Raw genomic sequence first — 21,313 nt, 5'->3', positions numbered from 1 at the left:
AGGCAAGATTCATCAACTATGGGAGAAAACCTAGCCTAGCTAAGGTATGTTAGGCCACGTTATCTAACTAGTACACTTGTATATTAGTCTAGTTTATAGTTTGTTTCAAGAGTTTTCACAAAATGTAATCCATAATACAATTACTGAAGTAATGCTTTAAAGAATTTAGTGACTCCTACAGTCAAATAACAGTAGTGACATGAGTGTCATAAAACCGTAATGTTTTAATTCGTACCAGTGTGATTAATACACACATCAATAGCTGCATTGATATGAAGTCTGTGATGTGTGGCATAATCACAACAGCATCAAAATGCCTTGATAGCACACTCATATTCCCAACAAACACTAAAAGAAACGTAGCCATAAAGAGCCAACAATGTGAACTGTCATTTCCCTTGCATAATTTTAATATTTAATCATTTTTCCATTAAGGTCTGGTATTGTATACTGGCACTGATTTTATGACCAAAACTCTTTATGATATATTCTTGATTATGGCTTAATATAAAGCCCTGTAACATTAATGCTTTCTGCAGCCCAAGATCAATACTGTAGCCACTGAATGTTTCTACAAACCACATCGAGAAACAGAGGACACAATATGGACTAAAAAAAATCTTTTCACTTTGTTATCGAACATACATCACATTTTTGTTCACGGAGAAGCAGGGACATAGGCTTGCAGACAGTTTGCTAAATGGTTGTACTTTACAGTGTAGAAAGCTTCCAATCTATTTGTTGTTACAGTAGCAACTCCCTTTATCCATCTACATGTCTGAACATGAATTTGGCCTCTAAAATCATTATTTTATTTATACTGGCTATTTATATTGATATTGCAAGCTACCAGTAATGCTTGTTTAATATAATGAATTGGATGTCTGCATTACATTGTGAGTGCAGAGACATAAAACTGTAAAAGAAAAATAGGCAGATTGGATAAGTCCATAAGAAAACTTCCATTTAGCCAGGGTGTGGTACACTTAACAAAAAATAAAAATAAAATAAGTGAGGAGTCCTGTTTATTTTATATAAATGCACAATTTGCTTGCTCAGATTGAAAGACAGAGAGTCAAGTTGTGTGTTAAAATGATTAGTGATCACAAATGAATCAGATTTTCTAGGTTTTGGGAGTATCCGAAGTTAGCGCCATGCTGCGCTTCATTTTCTGTGATTTAAAACATTTTACATTCATCTATGTGTTATATGTAACCTAGGGAGTTGGAAAGGACTGCTTCTTAACTTACAGAGTCACGCAAATACATTTTAGACTTGGGTCAATGTTGATATTTTACAACACTTTGACTCCATAAATGTCAGTCATGCTGAGGTGACGGGAGACAAGTCAAAGGTTTGAGAGCACTGACTGACAGGATATGGCCCCTCTGAGCAGCAGTACTCGGTGCCGCCGACAGGTGGTGTGTGTGCTGCATGCATAACAGCGACAATATACACTGCACCTTGCTACATTAGCCACCAAGGAGCTTCTTAGCGTTAGCTAGCTAATAAAACGATAATTTTTGAGATTTGGGAAATGACAGTTAGTGCAGACAACTGACGAAAGCCTCCCCTGTTCAAAGTCCACAACGTTTGGATTATTTGTTTTCAGTCCATCTTTGAATTAAACCGAGGTAAGTTGTAAAATGGCGGATAGCTAACGTGAACGTCCAGGGAGTTTGTCATTGATGCCGTTGTACCAGTTAGCTGGGCGAGCACTTGAAATTAGTCACCACGTGCCATCAACACAGAGCGACGATTTTATCAGAATATATGAAAATCAACGCGATTTATAGTGGCGCTTTGCCTCCAGCTGGTGTTAAGTATGCTGGGGATCTTGTTAGCCAGATATTGCTAGCTGCCTTGCTAGCTAAGCTGGCATCTGATGTGATGGTGAAATTGTATCAAAATACTGAAGTGAATCCGTAAGTCGGCACTAATCAATCGCCCGAGGAGAGGATCTAAAGGTATTTAACTCGATAGAGCGCAAGTGACTTCGCTACCATGACATATCAGAGAGATTAGCTGGAATTAGCCAGAGTGGCTTGGCCGTCGTAGCAGAGACTGGACGTCAGGAGGAGGAGATGAGATGAGAGCGGACAGGAGTCGCAGCCTCAACATCTGTACATGTGTTTGTAGCTCGGAAGTTTACAACTGCGCGTGTCACTGTTGTTCTGTGATAAACTTCTTACAGGTTACATATGACATTAGATTTAACTACCACACCGCCCTGCCATAAATAAACTTCCGATAATGTAACATTATTCGTCGTCAAAAGTGAGTTAAAAGTTATATTAAAGTGCTCCAACCCATTATGTTTGACCATTTATGGTGCTGGGAGTCTGAAGTCAGGCCCCTTGCCTGTAGAAAACGACAACACCGATGGTGTGTTTGTGGTGCGCGTTGAAGCGTGGGATTTTTCACTTACAGTGAGTCAGTCAGTTGTCCCAACCCAACACGTCCCCGCAGTAATCTCTACTGTCTGAATCTGTCTGTTGTAACGTGAAGTTACTGAAAAAGTGATGAAGCACTAACCTCTGCATACTTTAAATTAAATGACTTGCATACACAGATACACACATTACATAAAACCATAATTAAGTCAGAGTCACATTCAGAAAGTTGTATCATGGTTTAATAATATATACCGTACCAACACATGAAACATTTTCTAAAATGAACCACAGCCCCACACAACAGTGAGTGCATGAAACCTTTTTATTATCTTATTATTATTTTTGTATTATTTAATTATTACTGCAAAAAACAAACAAACAAACAAAAAACACTGTGCACTGAACCGGTAACATTTATGTTACTGATTTCCAAATTAACCTTAAACATTGTGTATATTACGTGTACATTACTAAATTGATTATACTTTTATTCAACTATACAAATATCTCATAGATTAGATGTGTACTTATTAACAGTTTCTTAGTGTTCTGATAAATCACCACAGTGGCAAATGGTAAAAGGCCATCGTTAGCTTTTCAAAACAGCATCTTGTGCTCACGTTTGAGTCAAAAGGTCAGTGGGTCTGACAGGTCTGTCATTTAAAGAGGAATAAGACCTATAACCTGTCTGAGTGTGGTAATCAACATGGTTTCTATTGTAAAACTTACTTATGAACCAAAGAACAATAGGTGTGATCTAAGAATAGCAAGTTCATGAATTTTTGCTACCCACCCAGCCACTCAGTGCTCTCAGTCCTTCAAGTAAAATGTGCGTCATTTGTATTTGCACGACCACCTCTTTATATACAGTCAGTCAGTGTCACTGTACGGACAATGTTTTGGCATCAAAGCTGTCAGTTTTCTTGGGTTCCAGTTATTTGTTTCTAACGTCCGTGCTTAAACCCATCAGTTTAATGAGCGATGTTATAAGAGCTTGTAATTTTATGTGATCAGTCAACTTTCATGATTGTGATCATGCAGATTTAGGTACTAAACTTTGAATGGCCTGAACTGCTCCTCCTGCGAAACTGACATTAATGATCTTGTTAGTCATAATTTAGTGTCTGAATTACGTTATCACTGGGCTCTAATATACTTATCATACAAAGCCAAACGGAATTTTGTGAAATCAAAGCATGACTGAAATGGTACTAAAATATGTTTCCGACTGTGCAGCCTGGGATTCAAAAACAAGCTTGAAATTATCTCCGCAGTTCCAGATAAAAGCACAGTGTGTGAGGTCTCAGACTGTGAAATTGCAAAATGGAGAATGGAAAATGGAAGTGAGTCAGAGCAGTGACTGGGGAAAGCACCCCCTCTAAAGCTGTAACTAAAACTTGGCTGTGGAGGACAGCTCAGAACAAGACGTGTGATTAAAAGTTAAGCAGTCGATATCAATCAGCTAATTGAGTGTGTGTGTAAGTTGGGCCATCTGCGCAAAGCACAGAAAAGGAATAAATCTTGGCATTTGAGAAACCAGAACCAAAACATGAAGGATATATTTGACTGATAATTGACTTAGAGTCTCTGACTCTAAGGCTAAATGCATTATCACAGCTAACATTTGACGTAGCAGAAAAAGCTTCACCGATAACATTACCAAAAGCTCTGCTGCTGTATTCAGATGTGTCCCATTAAACCACGTCTGCCAGAGAATCAAACCAGGACCATGAAACTGAAGCAGATAAATGCAGCCACCATCAAATTGTCAGGCTTTGTGTTTGTGAGCATTATCTAATTGTTTGTTTAGGGGGAATCAGTCAATAAAATCATGTGATAAGATAGAGCTTTTTTTAAACAGCACCTAGTTGCTTTTCCTGCCAGAAACAGTTTCCCCCCAACTTCATTGATATCACTGAATTCACGGAGTAGAAAAAGGTGACCAAGAGAGACACATTTTCGGTGCTGCCCTCAGTTGATTCCAGCTTAGTTCATCTTTTCATATAGACCAGTTCTGCTTTGCTTTCACAGTGTTTCTGTTACTCAGCAGAAACTCCATTTGAATAGTTTCTGGTTGAAACCTGTTACTACTGTTATCATTGGGTTTCATCTCAGTGATAACACCTGCTTTCAAATTTCTTCTCTTGCACAGAGCTCCTATCATCTACTTCCTTATCTAATGTCATATTAATTAGTACTCATGCTTTTGTGTGCTACTGCCGTATAACATGTTAACTGCCATATGACCTTCTCTCTCTCTCTCACCCGTCTCTCTACTCCCTATTTGTACCATCATCAGATTTTACATGTTTGCTTTAGACAGATGTATGTATCTATGACAGATGGATGTTTATCTCTATCTTCTCTATGTCAGCCTGGCTGGCCTTACGCAGAACTGAGTTCTGCTCAAAGTTTTTTAGCTGTTCGAGGGGAGTTTTTTTTTTTTTTTTTTTAAACACTATCGCCGTCATGCTGTCTCTGGAGAAAATGTACTGATTCTACGTAAATAAAATTGAACCTCGAATACTAGTACTCATAAAAACCACCGAGATGTTTGAGTGGGGTTTTACCAGGATGGTGGAATTGCTTTGTACCTCTCGTTTTAATATATTCTTGAAATCCCAGTCGTGTCTACAATTTAGTCATCTCAATACTCAACTTAGCTTGTTGGCTACATCCCAGGTCAAGTGAAGGAATGGTTCCGCACGGCTACATCCTGTGAATGGCTTACATCAGTGAGCAGGAACAGATACATGTGTGTGACCATTCAGGTTGCTATGAAAGACTACTGATCATGATGAAGTAACTGATATGCGATCCCACTGTGTCTATTGTGTTATTATAGCATGTCTTATGCAGACAATACGTATCTCCAGCTGTAAATAGAGTACTATGGCCTGGTGTGCTCTTTCTAACAATAGAAATTAAGACGTTCCTTCATCTGAGCTCTGGGTCAGATTGATGATTGTCTGGGATTTCTACTTGATATACTGGAGCCAGTGTAGCTGCTCAGATATCTCTGATATGTTTTGTCTTTCAGGTTTTTGGTGAAGACATACCTCCTTTTTCGGGGTCCAAAGCAGTGACAGCAACAACTCAAGAAGATCCAGAAAATGTTAAAGAAATGCTAGCAGCCCAGGATTTGCACACAGAGTTTCAGTTTCCTCCGTAAGCACAGAGATGTGTTAGATCAAATTAAACACGCCTTTAAATGTTGTATTTGTTTTTCATATATGTACAGCATCATGTGATTCTGTTTGGATTCTGTTCAGTGGTTAATGACTTGACATTTTCTGCACAGAGAGGCAGAATCCCAGTTGTCTTCAGATACTGACCTTGAGGATCCTGATGGCAAACATGCAAAGACAGGAAAGGGGATGGTATGTTTGTCTTCTTCTAAACCTGTTCATGGGCTCTCAGTGCCCCCGCACACACAGTGAAACACCTTTGCTGCATAATATCACAGCAGCTATATTTGTTCAGAAAAATAAGTTAATGCTGCATCACTATCAGCATCAAATGTGTGCGATGTGATTTCCAGACTTTTATTTCCAGGGATCAGATGAGGTGCTCAGTCCAGATCATTAAACACACGTGTGCTGTTCTTACACTTAGAATAAAACACTTGGATTGAACATCTTTGTCTTCAACAGGCAGCCAAGAGAGGGAAGAAGGCACTGGGAGAAAAGGCCAAAGGCGCGGGAGCAGGGAGAGGTACTGGTCTCGGCTGGGTGAATGGCCATCGGGAGGAGAACGGGACGCAAAACATGACCCTCTTTGAGGTGGTTAAAATGGGGAAGAGTGCCACACAGGTGGGTGCACAGTCTGCTTTGGTGCTTTCTTCTTAAGTGCTAATATTTCGACTGCTTTGGTATATGTGGGTGGCATGTTTTGGACAAGTGACACTTGCATTTGAGCTTGATTTGTTAATAAAATTGTGCATTTTTTAATTTTTTTGCACTGTAGTCTGTTGTCGATGACTGGATCGAGGCATACAAGCATGACAGGGACGTTGCTCTCTTGGACTTAATCAACTTCTTCATTCAGTGCTCTGGCTGTAAAGGTAGCCACCTCACATGATGCGTCTAAATACGTATGCGACCAGGCGCCTAAAAACAAGTCAATGCATCGCTGCTTTTGTGTGTGTTTCTTCACGCAGGAGCCGTGAGTGGAGAGATGTTCAGAAATATGCAGAACTCCGAAATCATCCGAAAAATGACAGAGGAGTTTGATGAGGTGACGCAGGCTATGTTTTACCATTCATTTTAATAAACCTTTAAATAAGGGATACATCTAACATTAAATATGTGCAGCTACCAGATACCAGACTGGGAGTTGTTTCTATTGTGACATTTAAATCAATAATATCAAACAAATGGCCTGAATCTGATTATCTCTCATCTAACAGGACAGCGGTGACTATCCGTTAACTCTCTCGGGACCACAGTGGAAGAAATTCAGGATAAGCTTCTGTGACTTCATTGGGGTTCTGGTGCGACAGTGCCAGTACAGCATCATTTATGATGAGTACATGATGGACACGGTCATCTCACTGCTCACCGGCCTGTCTGACTCACAGGTCAGGGCGTTTAGACATACAAGCACACTAGCAGGTCAGTCCGGCGTTCGTGTCTATGTGCACACTTCCTGTTGTTCCTACGGGCATTTATCTCAACTGTGATTTCTTTCCAAGCCATGAAGTTGATGACAGCCTTGGTGAACGTCGCTCTGAACCTGAGCATCAATATGGACAACACACAGAGGCAGTACGAGGCGGAGAGGAACAAGGTCATTGCAAAAAGGGCCAATGATAGGCTGGAGCTCCTGTTACAGAAGCGCAAAGAGGTGAGAAGAACAAAGTACGACCCTGAAAGAATAAGGATTTCAATATTTCTCGTCTAATATTGGATGTATATGTGCATATCGGTTCCACAAATTGCATATCTTGTTAAATCAACAAATTCATGCAAAATAGATCTAAATATATACATGCATATATATAAATAATAATAATAATCCATTTGAGCTGAAATGTTAATAGCTTTATCTGCAGTAATTTGTAGGTTGTTCTGTGTGGCGTATCACCTTTATCATTATGGTATTTCTTGGTAAATTAAGGGCACAAGAGAGTAGCAGTTGTGAAAAAGAATCTCACTCTGACAGCTGCCTTTATGTAGGCAGTGTAACATCACCTCCTGTAGGCTATAATATTCCCATCCAACGTCTCAGTGACTGTCTCTTCCCCTTGAACGCCTGCCACATTAGTCACGGACCACTTTGCTTCAGGAAGACATTACCGAGAGTCTTAACTGTTAAATCTTTCTCTTATTTCTGTGATGACGAAGAAAGTGTGCTATTCATTTTTCAATTGGTTTTGGGCCCCTCTATTACGATTGCACTGACACTAGTAAATTAGATTTCTGACAGCAGAACTGTGAGCCCTGCAGGGGAAAATTCTTCTTTTTACTTGTTGGCGTCATTTTTTGTGAAAGAAAATCCCTGCAAATGGCGTGGAACAGTCCGCCTTAAATGGCAAATATCGGTTATACTGAAGATCAAATTTGACAGCTCACCTCCTCGCGGAAAAGAGGCACTCCTCAGACTGGAAGGAGAGACTTACCACAAACTCGCCAAGTCAAGAGACTGCTGAACCTGATTTAGAGCACATGTGTGTGATCAACATCTCAGAATAGAGAGAGCGGTTTGGGATAAACAGAACGAAAACAGCAGCAGTGTGTTCTTGCATGAGGCCCCTTGTGATGAAATGGCCAAAACCAACAACTAATTTATGTTTTGTGTGGTGTTAGGGGACATAATTCATTCATTTTGTTGTTGGGATGCGGCCCTTTAAGAGTTTGTGTTTTTTTGCAGCTGTAAGCTTGCGGTGTTGTGTTGTTGCCGTTGTGGTGGAGATGTTGTCTCTAACTTGTTAGTTTGTGGAATTAAACAACATATGGATCTTATGTGGGCTTCTTAATTATGACTTGTGTAGCCAAAACCTCATATAACCTTTTCCACAAATCTCCCAGTTTATGTCCAAAACTATTAAAATCCTCTTGTGAACATTGGACTCTTCATTCACACATTAAACCCTCCTGCTCACTGGTCCATTGTATTTAAGAAATTAATTCAGGATACAAAAACACTGCATTAAGGCATTATTCTTCAGTGGGCTTCCTAACACACAGCTGAGAAAACTATGAACTAATGACAACCAAGTGGGGCAGAAGAGGACTTGTTATTTTTCATGCGGATAATTGAAATGATGTCATCTTGTGTTTATGTTTCAGCTTCAAGAAAATCAAGATGAAATTGAAAACATGATGAACGCCATTTTCAAAGGAGTGTTTGTTCACAGATATCGGTACGTGAATCCTTGCTGTCTGTAAGATTTCACTCCAGTCTCACCTCAGCCTTATCATCAGAAGACTTTCAGTGTTTTATTTACGGCTCTTTGGCGCCCTCTAGTGTCAAAGTGTTGTCAGCACCAATATGCATTTGTGTGATTTTAGTTTGAGATCAAACAACCTCTAATAGTCCTGAACACACATATTATTGACCTAATGATGGAACCGAATCACTTCTCTTGTGTTCAATAGTGATGCCATTGCTGAGATCCGCGCTATTTGTATCGAGGAGATCGGCATGTGGATGAAGCTGTACAGCGACGCCTTCCTCAACGACAGCTACTTGAAGTACGTAGGCTGGACAATGCACGACAAGGTGAGCATAAAGGATGCGCAATGTGTATGAGCAAATTAAACAGAATTCTTGCTTTGATGAGATGAAACTGTCTCAGAATATAGTTATGATATAAGAAACATAAGCATTGGTTAATTTTTTTAATAATGCATTAATGAGGAAATAAGTTAGATATTACAATTCTTTTGCTGATTAAAGCAGTCTCAGCTCCATCTACTATACCAGGCTATACTATCTGCAGCAGGACTCCTTGTTTTAAGTTTCTCTGATGGTGTGAAGGATAAGAATCCACCTGTACTTCTCAGTGTTGTGGAGAACACTCTCCAACTCCATTAATAGAAAGGTATCCCTAAAATTGCAAGTTTTTTTGAGTTGTTCCTAAAGCGTTTTTGCTGCTGGGGATGGCTGCTGCCATCAGGGACAGTCATTGCTATGGGGTAGATAGACATGCTTAGAAATCTAAAATAGGATATTCCCTACAAGACGCACTGCACCATATATCATCACATTTCCTCTGCATAATAATTTATTCAGGATACTGGCAAAGTAACACCTGAGTTCCAGATTTCAAATATAGTTCTTATTTTATGTTTTTGTCTTGTGACTACAGCAAGGGGAGGTGCGGCTAAAGTGTCTGACTGCCTTGCAAGGCCTGTACTACAACAGGGAGCTCAATGCTCGTCTGGAGCTCTTTACTAGTCGCTTCAAGGTGAGCCAACATTTGAATCTCTTCATTATTCCGTAATGACTTCTGATACTGGGTTCTGCTCAAGGTTTCTTCCTGTTAAAAGGGAGTTTTTCCTTGCCGTGATCGCCCTCAGGCTGCTCTGGAGGTTGCAGGCTGGTTTTTGTGAAACCTCTTGAGACAATTTGTATTGTTATTGAATTGAATTGAATTGAATTGAATACTGTATATGGTCAGGTGTCATATTTCACTTATTCAGTACACCTAAAATAGGGAGATCTTACACATACGCTTTGTCTCTCTCACAGGATCGCATTGTTTCGATGACTCTGGATAAAGAATATGACGTTGCAGTGCAAGCTATAAAACTTCTGACCCTCGTCCTACAGTGAGTAACCTCCTCAATACACAACAATGTCGTTATATGTTTTGATTACAGTGACTTTATTTTCTTACTGATCCATATATTACCACAAACTATCAGTAACAAGTGTACTTCTAAATCCTATTTGTCCGTCACACATGAATTGATCTGGTCATCATCACAAAGACTGTTTGTGTTTCTTCTAACAGGAGTAGTGATGAGGTTCTGACGGCAGAGGACTGTGAGAGCGTCTATCATCTGGTTTACTCAGCACACCGACCCATCGCTGTCTCAGCAGGAGAATTCCTCTTTAAGAAGCAAGTGTTTTATTGCTGCCGTAACTACTTCATTAACAATGGAGAGTTGTTGTGGCGGAGTAATTGTCACGTCAAGAGACTCTTTGATTCCTCCGGGTTACATTGAGGTCAAGTTATGCCTTGATGTCCAGCTGTAATGGGAAATAGTTCAAACTCGGAGGGAATGCAGGGATTAAAGAAATATTACACTTTACTCCTCTGCTGTACTTCTCCTCTGGCTTGGAGGGTGAATTCTAAAAGATACCGGTTGGAATCAGTTTGTATTCACAACAATCACTTGAGTGCATCAGTGAAATGACAAAAATTACTGATGTGTGACACTCCCCTCTCCAAAATGACTGTAGGTTTTTATCGTACCTGTCATTGCTACTTGGAATTAATAGGTTTTTGTTGTTGTTGTGCTGATTGAAGGCTCTTCAGCCATCGAGGTCCTGAGGATGAGGGATTACCCAGGAGGGGCAGACAGAGCCTCAATGGCAGCCTTATCAAGACTACCGTCTTCTTCTTCTTGGAGAGCGAGGTGACCAGGCCTTTGCTGTACCCCTTGTGTTCATCTTTATAACGCCTTAGTCTTAGTTTAAGTTATTTAAATGGATTTTGTTTCTATATTTATACTAGTTTGATGTTCAATGCGTAATCAAAATCTTGGCTATAAGGTTATAGTTTATATAATGAAATGTTATTTTTGTACTAGATGGTCAGTCTGCCTCGTAACAGTTCATTTTTAGTATATTCATTTACATTTATTTTACATCTGATGTTTCACAGCTCCATGAACATGGAGCCTACTTGGTGGACAGCCTGTGGGAGTGTGCGTCAGAGCTGCTGAAGGACTGGGAGACTATGATCAGTCTGTTGCTGGATGAGCCCATGCCAGGAGAGGAGGGTACGTCTCAAACTACTTTTTGGTGTTTTTTATTTTTTTTTTGTATCTGATTGATTATTTACTTTTGTTACATCATCAGTAACGTTCTGTGTGAATTTTAGCCTTGACTGATCGGCAAGAGACGGCTCTTGTTGAGATCATGCTCTGTGCCATTCGGCAGGCTTGTGAATGCCACCCTCCCGTAGGCAGGGGCACCGGGAAGAGGGTGAGTGTGGGGTAGACATGTTTGCCATAGAGAGGATTAACTTTGAATATTTAAATGTTGTTAATGAGGTTGAGGTTGCTTGTTTGTGGAAAAGGTTTTGACTGCAAAGGAGAAGAAAACCCAGCTGGATGATCGGACGCGGATCACAGAGATGTTTGCAGTTGCGTTACCTCTATTACTGGCAAAGGTGAGTACTTGTGTTTGACATTACAGAAAACTGTACAGATTTGATTCCTAACCATTAAACCCAACTGCTTTCTTTTCATTTCATAGTACTGTGTTGACATTGATAAGGTCACCAATTTGCTACAAATACCAAAGTACTTTGATCTTGACATCTACACAACTGGCCGGTTAGAAAAGGTTTGTCACTTTTTAATTTTTTAATTTTATTTCGCCGCTTTATATTTAAACTGAACAATTAATACAACATCAGTGAAACAATGTTGCTTGTGGTATTTTAGCATTTGGATGCCTTGTTGCGACAAGTCTGGGAAGTTGTGGATAAACACACAGACACTGAGGTGCTGGAGGCCTGCTCCACCACCTACCACTACCTCTGCAACGAGGAGTTCACCATCTTCAACCGCGTGGACATCGCCCGCTCCCAGCTGCTTGACGAGCTTGTAGACAAGTTCAACAGACTCCTGGAGGACTTCCTGCAGGAGGTGAGTGGTTATTTCCTTGTGTGGAAAGTTTTCATGCATGCTAACAGGTGCCAAGAGGGCAAGAGGCAATGTCTAGGATTTCACAGGGTTGATCTGTTGTTTGTCAGGGTGAAGAACCCGATGAGGATGATGCCTACCAGGTTCTATCTACGCTGAAGAAGATCAGCGCTTTCCACAAGTAAAACAGTTTGTGCTTTTGATTTCGACACAAAGTTCATATCCTGTTGTACTGTTAAGTCTTTCTGTAAAGTTTTGGTTTTAGTAAGATAAACAGCCACAACATAAAAACCACTGATAGGAAAAGTAAGTAACATTGACCATCTTGACATATTAATGTTCTGCCGGGAAACTTTGGGACCTGGTATTTATGTGGATGTTACTTAGACATGTACCACCCACCTAGACCAGACACCCCCACCCCATAGCAAAGGCATCCAGCAGGATGCAGCCTTACAAAGACACAAAGGGAAATTACATTCTCTGATGGCACAGTATTAGGAAGGTGGTCATAATGTTATGTATGTATGTCGATAAGTACATTTACGTGCACGTGACGAAAAAAAGATGATTTTATCTCGTTGTCCAGTTAAAGTCAGATTAAGGCAATAATTTTTTTTATCACGCGTACATAAAGTTCTCCTTATCCGGTTAAGACACCCAGATAATGCGAACGGATATCGATTTTCTCTGACATGTATAGGCTTTATCGGACTTTAACCATGAGCACCACAAATGCTGCACTGGCGTATGACCGCCGGTCGCAGAAAAAGAAGGTGAACAGAGTCAGTAGAAGAACCACTTGAGGGATAGTGCGCATCTTATCTCCATCATAAGTAGCACGCACATTACATATGAGATGTAATATTTTACATTTGGTTGCTGTTTGAAATGCCGGTGTGCCACATGAAAGACTCTTGTTTATTATATGTCGTAATAGGCCAACTGGAAAGGGGGCCGTATTAACATGGTATAATTCTACTGAAAAGACACATATCGCCACCTAGTGTGGAGGAGGAGGGCATGTTCCCATCAGTTATACGATTTTCACAGTTACATGTAAACTGGGACAAGGGTCGCATTCAGAAAGTCAAATTTTGAGCATAGCTTGATTAAGCTGTGCATGTAAATGCACTCAGTTTACTAGAATGCATGTTATGTACTAAGATCTTCATCTGTGTTTCATCTGTTTTCTGCTTCCAGCGCACATGACCTCTCTAAGTGGGATCTCTTCACCAGCAACTACAGGCTACTCAACACTGGTCTACAGAACGGGGACATGCCTGAACAGGTATTATAGCCAGAATAGTATAGTCTTCTTTAAATCTGCAACATTATAATTAACGAGTGTGTTTATGTTTTCTTAAGTGACTGGGAAACCAGGCTGCAGTAGGAGAAAGGGGGGGGGGGACTCCTCAGCATATCACAGGCTTATTTCAGCTTCTCAGTTGCTACTAGTCATCACATCTAAAGCGAGTTTCCAGTATCTCCTCATACGATGTTTTTTGGTCTGAGTCACTTTGATTTAGGTACATGCTTTTGGCTTCAAGACTGTTTAGATGGATTTTCATATGATCCTGTGAGATCCCACAAATGCCTCAAGAATCCAGCTATTACATGGACATCAAGTTTGTTCTAGCTTGTACAGTTTTCACTGTACAGGACAAAATTGCTGACGGGATGTAACTGAGCAGAAAGAAGAGAAAATTACACACTCCAATGCCTTCTTGTATAGAGGGTATGCATTGATGAAAGAAATCAGTTATCCTGATATTTATATGGACCTGATTTCAATGCTGGGAAATACTATACTTATACTAAAGTATGATCTTTCAACTCCAATGGTTTTGTACTGGAAAAGTGTTTGTATTTGGAAAAGTGGATTAGCCTCAGTTTCAGTTAGGTTAAGTTAGTTTTAGTTCATTTCAGTTATGATAAATGTAGCTAAATAAAAGATGCTAACGCTAAGAGCTTTAGTGAGAAGTAATGTTAGCCATAAAATACTGTAGCATTCGACCGGATGTTAAAATGAAACAGCAGGTTTCGTTGCTTGGATTCCAGTTGTTTACTTGTCTTTTCTTTGAATTTTGGGAGCCTGCAAAAATAGATCTCCAACTGCTTTTCAGATTTGTTGGTATAGTCAGTTGCACAACAGCCCTTCCCCATTTTTCTTATTTAGTTTTACACTTAAGATGGTGTTAAAACCTGTAATTCAAACCAATGCAGCTAATCTCTACGCTCATCTGTCACTTTTTCCCACAGTGACCGTAACCACAGAGACTTCACTTCCTGTGATGTCACGTGCATACCCTCTATTTGCAGAACATCCATTGAAAATCTGACAAAAAAATAACCACAAAGTAGCCGTTACAATTTAACATTGATTTGATCAGACACATCTTTGCTGCTTGGAAGATCTGTGGTCTGTGTTCTTCTATACATGCACAAAACTCAGGACGCAGGTCCTTCTGTAAGCTTAAAAAAAGAAATAAGAGAGTCAGGGTTTCAAAATAAACTTAGGGGGAGTGATCAGTCTGATCGCTGAACTTCTTCATGCATACTGTATGTGGCTTTGCAGTATTCAGGTACCACTTAACCCTCTGAGTTACGTGGTCCATGTTCAGACACTGTGGGACACCATGGCTCATCTGGTCTCCTTGATTTTCTTCCCCTCAGATTGTGGTCCATGCAATGCAGTGCACACATTACATCATTCTGTGGCATCTAGCGAAGGTCTCAGATGGCAGTTCAATAAAGGTACCGGTCATTTACTGTAATACACTCATTAAATGTTTCTCTGTGTGTTCTATACAGATAGACAATTCAGTGAATCAGTTCATTCATTGTTAGTTCGTACCTTATCACAGTTTGAAGTGTGCTGTCTCCTGGAGGGCGGTCATCTGAGCTCAGTTGCTCAGATCTAAATATTCTCTGACCTTAGACTTGAGAAAATCTCCACCTTATGACATTTATTACATTGTTACAACAGGTAAATGTAGTTTGATTTGGTACAAATGCACCAGTAACATGTCTAGGAAAACACAGTCTCCTATCAAGAGCCCCGTTTTCCTTCAGGTGTGACTGAATTCATCTATGATCCTGACTCAATCAGTTGTTGACCTGACAATACCTGGATAACTCTAACTGTGAACTAGGTGAATTGAATGTCACTTTCTCACATGAAGGGCTGTCCAACTGAATATCTTCTACTTACAGGGTGACATGGTGACCCTGAGAAAGCAAATGAGAGCTTTCTGCTTAATGTGTCAGCGTTACATAAACAGCATCAACACCGCCGTCAAGGAGCAGGTATGCGGGTTTACCCTTTGCTTTTTTCCATCATCCTTCCTCATTACACCTGCAGTTTTGGTCGGTGGGTATTCTCCTGAATGTGTTGTGTTCATTCCAGGCCTTCACCATATTGTGTGATCTGCTACTGATCTTCAGTCACCAGATAATGTCTTCAGGACGGGAGCAGCTGGAGTCTCTGGTCTATACGCCAGATTCTTCTTTGCAGGCTGAGCTGCTGAACTTCATCTTGGATCATGTTTTCATTGATCAGGACGATGACAACAACAGTACAGGTTCGAGTCAATCCTCCAGTCTTGTGTTAAACCACTACACTTACGTTTAAAGAAAAACAACAGGGACTTGTGATGTTTAGTTGTGACGTTTGTATTTCAATCTTCATCTGTAAATTAACAGATGGGCAGCAAGACGATGAAGCCAGTAAAATCGAGGCTCTGCACAAGCGAAGAAACCTTCTCGCTGCCTACTGCAAGTTAATCATTTATAATGTGGTGGAAATGAACACTGGAGCAGACATATTTAAACAGTACATGAGGGTAGGTTTAAATCCTTTTACATTCTGATTAGAAAGAATTCCTGCTGTGTGGTTTACTGTATTTCTCCTCTTTCTTCTTAGTATTACAACGATTATGGAGATATCATCAAGGAAACAATGAGTAAAACCAGACAAATCGACAAAATACAATGTGCAAAGACACTCATATTGAGTTTGCAGAAGGTAAGACAGCACCCTCATTGATGGCCTTCTAATCTGAAGGGTCTCTGTTATCAAAGGTTGCATTCATGCTGCATTTCTTTTGCAGTTATTCAATGAGATGTTGAATGAGCTCGGCTTTAATTTTGACCGCTCGTCTTCATCGTTCTGTGGCATCAAAGAGCTCGCCCGACGCTTCTCACTTACATTTGGCCTGGATCAGATGAAGACCAGAGAGGCTATTGCCATGTTACATAAGTGAGTAACTGTCTGGAGCAAAGCCAGCCTCCTTCGCATCAGTTTTACAGTTATTCATTTACTATTTCCGATGTATTCGTTTTAGGGACGGGATTGAGTTCGCTTTTAAGGAGCCTAGTCCCCAAGGAGAAGGGAGTCCACCGCTTAATTTAGCATTTTTGGACATCCTGAGCGAGTTCTCTAGCAAACTCATGCGACAGGACAAGAGGACAGTGTAAGTTTGAGGCACAGTGTGCAATGTGAGCATGAACCTGATGAAGCACTAAAAGGCTCTAACACTGACTGTCATTCTAACTTCTACAGTCACATGTACTTGGAGCGATTCATGACATTTCAGATGGCCCTTCAGAGAGAGGACTGCTGGCTGCCCCTCATTTCATACAGGAATTCCCTGCAGGCTGGAGGGGACGATGACACCATGTCTGTCATCAGCGGGATCAGCAGCCGAGGGTCCACTGTCAGGAGCAAGAAGTCCAAGCTGACCGCTGTTGGCAAAAGAAAATTGCCTGAAGGTGAGCAATTCTGGCCTTGACACACTTTGGAGGATGAAGATTTGCTTTAGGTTTAGTTCCAATTAATCTGAATGAGTTCATGTTCATTGAAACAGCTTTTGGCCAGTTTGGAGACATCAATGCTACTAGACAATCAATGCACACCCTATATGTCATGTATTTTGGTGTACTCTGTCTTAAGATTTAAATACATTACTTTACCAGTTCACAAATACATAGTCTTAGGTTATTTCCCTTTAACACATGAACTCCCAACAATATGTTTTTCTTTTCGTTTAAAAGAGGGACATTGCCCAGTGATTGACAGAAAATATGTATGAGTTAAGAGTTGGTATATCTCGTATTTTACTAGGTACAGTGTTCATGACATGCTATAGATTCTCCTAGGAATCTCTAGAAACGCTTTCATGTTGATTGCCATCATAACCTGCCACTTTAATAATTAATAATAGGGCACACACAATACTGTGGCGACAGCATGGGTTTGGTAGAATTCAGAGGGTGTAATAAATGATTTACTCCAGCAGAAGAGAACAGCTGCAGCAGCAGTGATGCAGTGTGGATGAACCGTGAGCAGAATGTTCAGACGCCAGTAATGATGCATTCGCCCCACCTCTCCTCCACTGTACTGCGGGATCCAAAGAAGATGAGGCCAGAGGACGGCTACGCCACCACGTTCACCATGCCGGCAGAGCAGCATCCCCATCAGCCCGTACCCCCCCAGCAACAACCACACCATCAACACCAGGCCACCATGGATTACAAGTACATGCCTTTCTAAATGACCTTACCTCATTATAAACATCTATGTATTCTATTAAACTGAGACACATTATAAAGTCATGTTTACTGAACCTTGATCTCACAGCACCCAGGTTACATGGATGCTGACACAGAGGCAACAAGTGGAGGCCCGTCAGCAGCAGGAGCGGGTCAGCATGCACTATTCCAAGATGAGGAACCACATGCAGCAAGCAATGTAAGATGGGACTTGTCTTGAGAGTCGCATTGTTGAGACAGTTTAACGGTTGACAAGCGTGATCTCGTGACATGTTTCCTTTGTTGACTCCACAGTCGTCGAGGCTCTGGACTCATGGAGGACGACGAGGAGCCGATCGTGGAGGATGTGATGATGTCATCAGAGGACCGCTTGGAAGACATCAACGAGGGCATGGACTTCGACACGATGGACATCGATTTGGTAATTTAAGAAACTTTAACCTGAATTCTGTCTTCTTACATGCCAACACACACCACCTTATAGAAATATATATAATAAACACAACAAACGTTTAATGATCAGCATAAAGTGTCCTGTTTTGATCCAGTCCTCCAAAAAAAAGAAAAACAACCAGCACATGTTGATTTGATTATTGAAATACAGTCTTTGCGAATGCTAACTTAAGTGATGGTGCCATTTATTTGAATTTGCTGTTAAAGTGACTATAATGTCCCATTTGAGTAAACTCAGTATTTGCTTGTGTATTTTACTCCACATATTTTTCTCACATTCTGACCGAGCTGTTACTTTTCAGCCGGCTTCAAAGAACCGCAGAGAAAGAACTGAACTAAAGCCGGACTACTTTGATCCATCTTCAATTATGGATGATTCGGTAAGAATCCTCCACTTCTTATGGCATTTCTGTCTTGTCGTGTTTTTTCAGGCCTGAAATTAACTCTCTGTTCTTGCAGTCTTGAAACAGTATTGTACATCCATATGATAAAATATCCAGTTGCATAGTTGTAACATAGTAATAAATCCATCAGAAACAATCTTTTGGGAATTAAATAGTTATGTAGAATTGAAATGTTAAAATCCTTCTCCATCCTGGCAGACAGCCGTGATAGTCTGTTTGGATTCACTGATTTTACAAAGTCCATGTTGTTGAAATAATTGAATTTCTATTTTCCTGTCATGTCAACTGGAAATCAAGAATGATACCAACTTAAATATTTGCTTAAAAATTTTTTCCTTCTTTTTAAGAAATGTTTGTTTAATGTATTTGTTTGTGTCTTTAGGTTCTCAATGTGTCAATGTTCTAATATGAACTGGATACAGGACAATGTATCACCAAAATCCCTGGAAGATGTTCTCTGTTAAAATCAGACTGGAGTGAAATGGACTACTACAAATGACTTGTGAGACACCAATGTTTGCCTCTTTAGCACTTCGGTAAAACTTAGGGGAAGCGCTTGAGTTTGAATTTGAATTTTATTCTCATATTTTCACGCACTGGACTGTTGTCATGCTGCAGGAGACGTGTTTCTGTTTTTGTTCAGTTGCACTAAAAACAACTTTCTGTCAGCCTTCACTAAGCTACTCCTGTTGTGGTCAGCGTGTGAAGCTGTTTGGGTTAAGAAAAAAAAAAAGTTCCAGTAAAGACATTGCATTTGCATGGTGAAGGGATGGGACAATAAAAGGCCGAAATTCAAATTATATTAATTAATATATACCTTTAAACTTTTTCATTCAGTAGACATAAAATGTCTGATGTAAATAAATAGTGGCCAATATACAGGAAAGGTGAACACACTGTCATGAACATCTGAAGATAGCATTATGATTACAAAATAATTCTGCCTATATGATGCTTGTAGTGTTCAGTTGCCGTCGAACACTATAATGACACTGCACTTTGTCACAGAGGTGTTAATTCAACTCAATGGTAATTTTACAGCCATATTTAATGAAATTATCAAAGGCGCAAATCAACACCTCTCTGGCACAATCTAAACAGGGACTGAACATGGTAAGGCTTTATAAAGGCTGCATTTATTACACAGCTACTACATTATATTGTAAAGGTGTCCATGATATTGTGTTCACCTGTTGTACTTTTAAACTGTAGATTTTGGCATGGCATGTAGCCATATATCAAAATATGTACACAGTAAAGTATAATGTGAACTGGAGTGTGATACTGTTCAAGGGCCTCGCCACAAATTATATACAGCATTCTCAGATTTCTTTGTGATGGTATTTTTTAGAAATATCTGTTCTGCTTTTATACCTTATAGATAACTTTGATTTATAGATATTTTGTAATGACAATCAAATGTAAATGAATGGTTTCTAATCATGTTATTTCACATAGATTCTGAAATAATCCTTTTTAATGGAAATTGTTGTGTTACTATAGAAATGGCCATCTCTTTGTATTTTGTTTTAACCTCTATAATGAATGGATGCAAAAGTAATGCATCGCTCAAATGTAGTAAATTTGACAAATCGATGGCCACAACTAAAATTATTTTTGAATATTGGAAACATTCACAGTGTCATACATACAATTTTGACTCAACCTTTAACATGTAATCTCTCCTATATATTGACTATCTTTTCCCACTGTATAATATCTAATAATATCCTATAACACAGCTATGTTTGAAATCTAACAAAAGAAAGGATTTGAAAATACATAAGAAAGATGTGTATTGTTTGTTCTATTTTTTTTTTCCAGTTTTTACAAAGCCTGTTTAATTGGTTTAGCACTGTTGCGTGTATAAGATTGATAAACCTATTCTAAATTACAGAGGTGCAGCATTCTTTAGTCAGCTATGATAGAATCAAAAATGTATACTATACAATTACAAATGTGTAATGTATTGTGAATCGGTGCTCATTTTATATTTGCATTGTTTTGTTTTATGTGAAATCTTAGGGAAGAAACAGAATGTATCTCTTTGATGTTAACCTAATTTGCAAGTATACTTATAGTACATTGTTTAGTTTGTTTTTCCAATGGATTGTTATAATATTTCCTTTCCTCTGTGTATTGGCCTGGTTGGCAGATTTAGATTCTATGGAAGATGGTCTATTCATATAGTAGCTAGAAACAAATCCCTAATTTTCTCAGAATGTCATTATGAACTATAGATCACGTGGTCATAGTGGTCATAAACATTACCACATACATACAGACTATTCATGTTAGGCAAATGAGAAAAAGAATTCTTTAGCGTTGCCTGTAAATTTTACATCAATCAGTCATTTGGGATCATTTCTGTTTTGCATTGAACTGCTGAAAATGTGCATACATCTGTATGTTTATACATATTTAAGTATTTGCGTATATTAAATTTGTGTTTTTGTTCTACTTACAAAGTGCCCATTGCATCCTTTAATATTTGTATTTATGTCTGGAGATGTAACATGAACAGAATAAACCCTCTACAACTGTGTGATGATTTCAATAACTGTCAATCCATACTTACAAATATCATAAAATAACAAAAAAGCAACTAACCATGTTAATAACTGTTATTATTTTTGTTCTCTAGCAAAACATATTAAGTATGATATTAAGTACACATTGTACT

General features: G+C 39.5%; 1 protein-coding gene across 2 annotated transcripts; it reads left to right on the top strand.

The window, feature by feature from the left end:
* Positions 1–1,433: 1,433 nt before the first annotated feature.
* Positions 1,434–21,175, top strand: LOC125021390 (cohesin subunit SA-2-like). Of its 2 annotated transcripts, none has more exons than XM_047607447.1 (34): positions 1,434–1,634; positions 5,437–5,564; positions 5,698–5,776; positions 6,050–6,208; positions 6,363–6,459; positions 6,556–6,632; positions 6,805–7,009; positions 7,090–7,241; positions 8,687–8,760; positions 8,996–9,119; positions 9,709–9,807; positions 10,092–10,171; positions 10,357–10,464; positions 10,876–10,984; positions 11,233–11,350; positions 11,452–11,555; positions 11,650–11,742; positions 11,829–11,918; positions 12,020–12,223; positions 12,331–12,401; positions 13,424–13,511; positions 14,897–14,977; positions 15,437–15,529; positions 15,630–15,804; positions 15,926–16,065; positions 16,146–16,247; positions 16,333–16,481; positions 16,567–16,695; positions 16,785–16,993; positions 17,521–17,758; positions 17,862–17,972; positions 18,068–18,194; positions 18,529–18,606; positions 19,013–21,175. In XM_047607447.1, exons 2-34 carry the CDS (start codon positions 5,521–5,523, stop codon positions 19,034–19,036), a joined length of 3,831 nt encoding a protein of 1,276 aa, XP_047463403.1. In that variant the 5' UTR covers positions 1,434–1,634; positions 5,437–5,520; the 3' UTR covers positions 19,037–21,175. The 2 variants fall into 2 exon arrangements, with proteins under 2 accessions (XP_047463403.1, XP_047463402.1); XM_047607446.1 differs by having other exon boundaries at positions 17,518–17,758.
* Positions 21,176–21,313: the final 138 nt, after the last annotated feature.

This window comes from Mugil cephalus, chromosome 15 (assembly GCF_022458985.1).
Source record: "Mugil cephalus isolate CIBA_MC_2020 chromosome 15, CIBA_Mcephalus_1.1, whole genome shotgun sequence".
NCBI lineage: Eukaryota > Metazoa > Chordata > Actinopteri > Mugiliformes > Mugilidae > Mugil > Mugil cephalus.
This window is presented reverse-complemented; position numbering and strand designations above follow the sequence as displayed.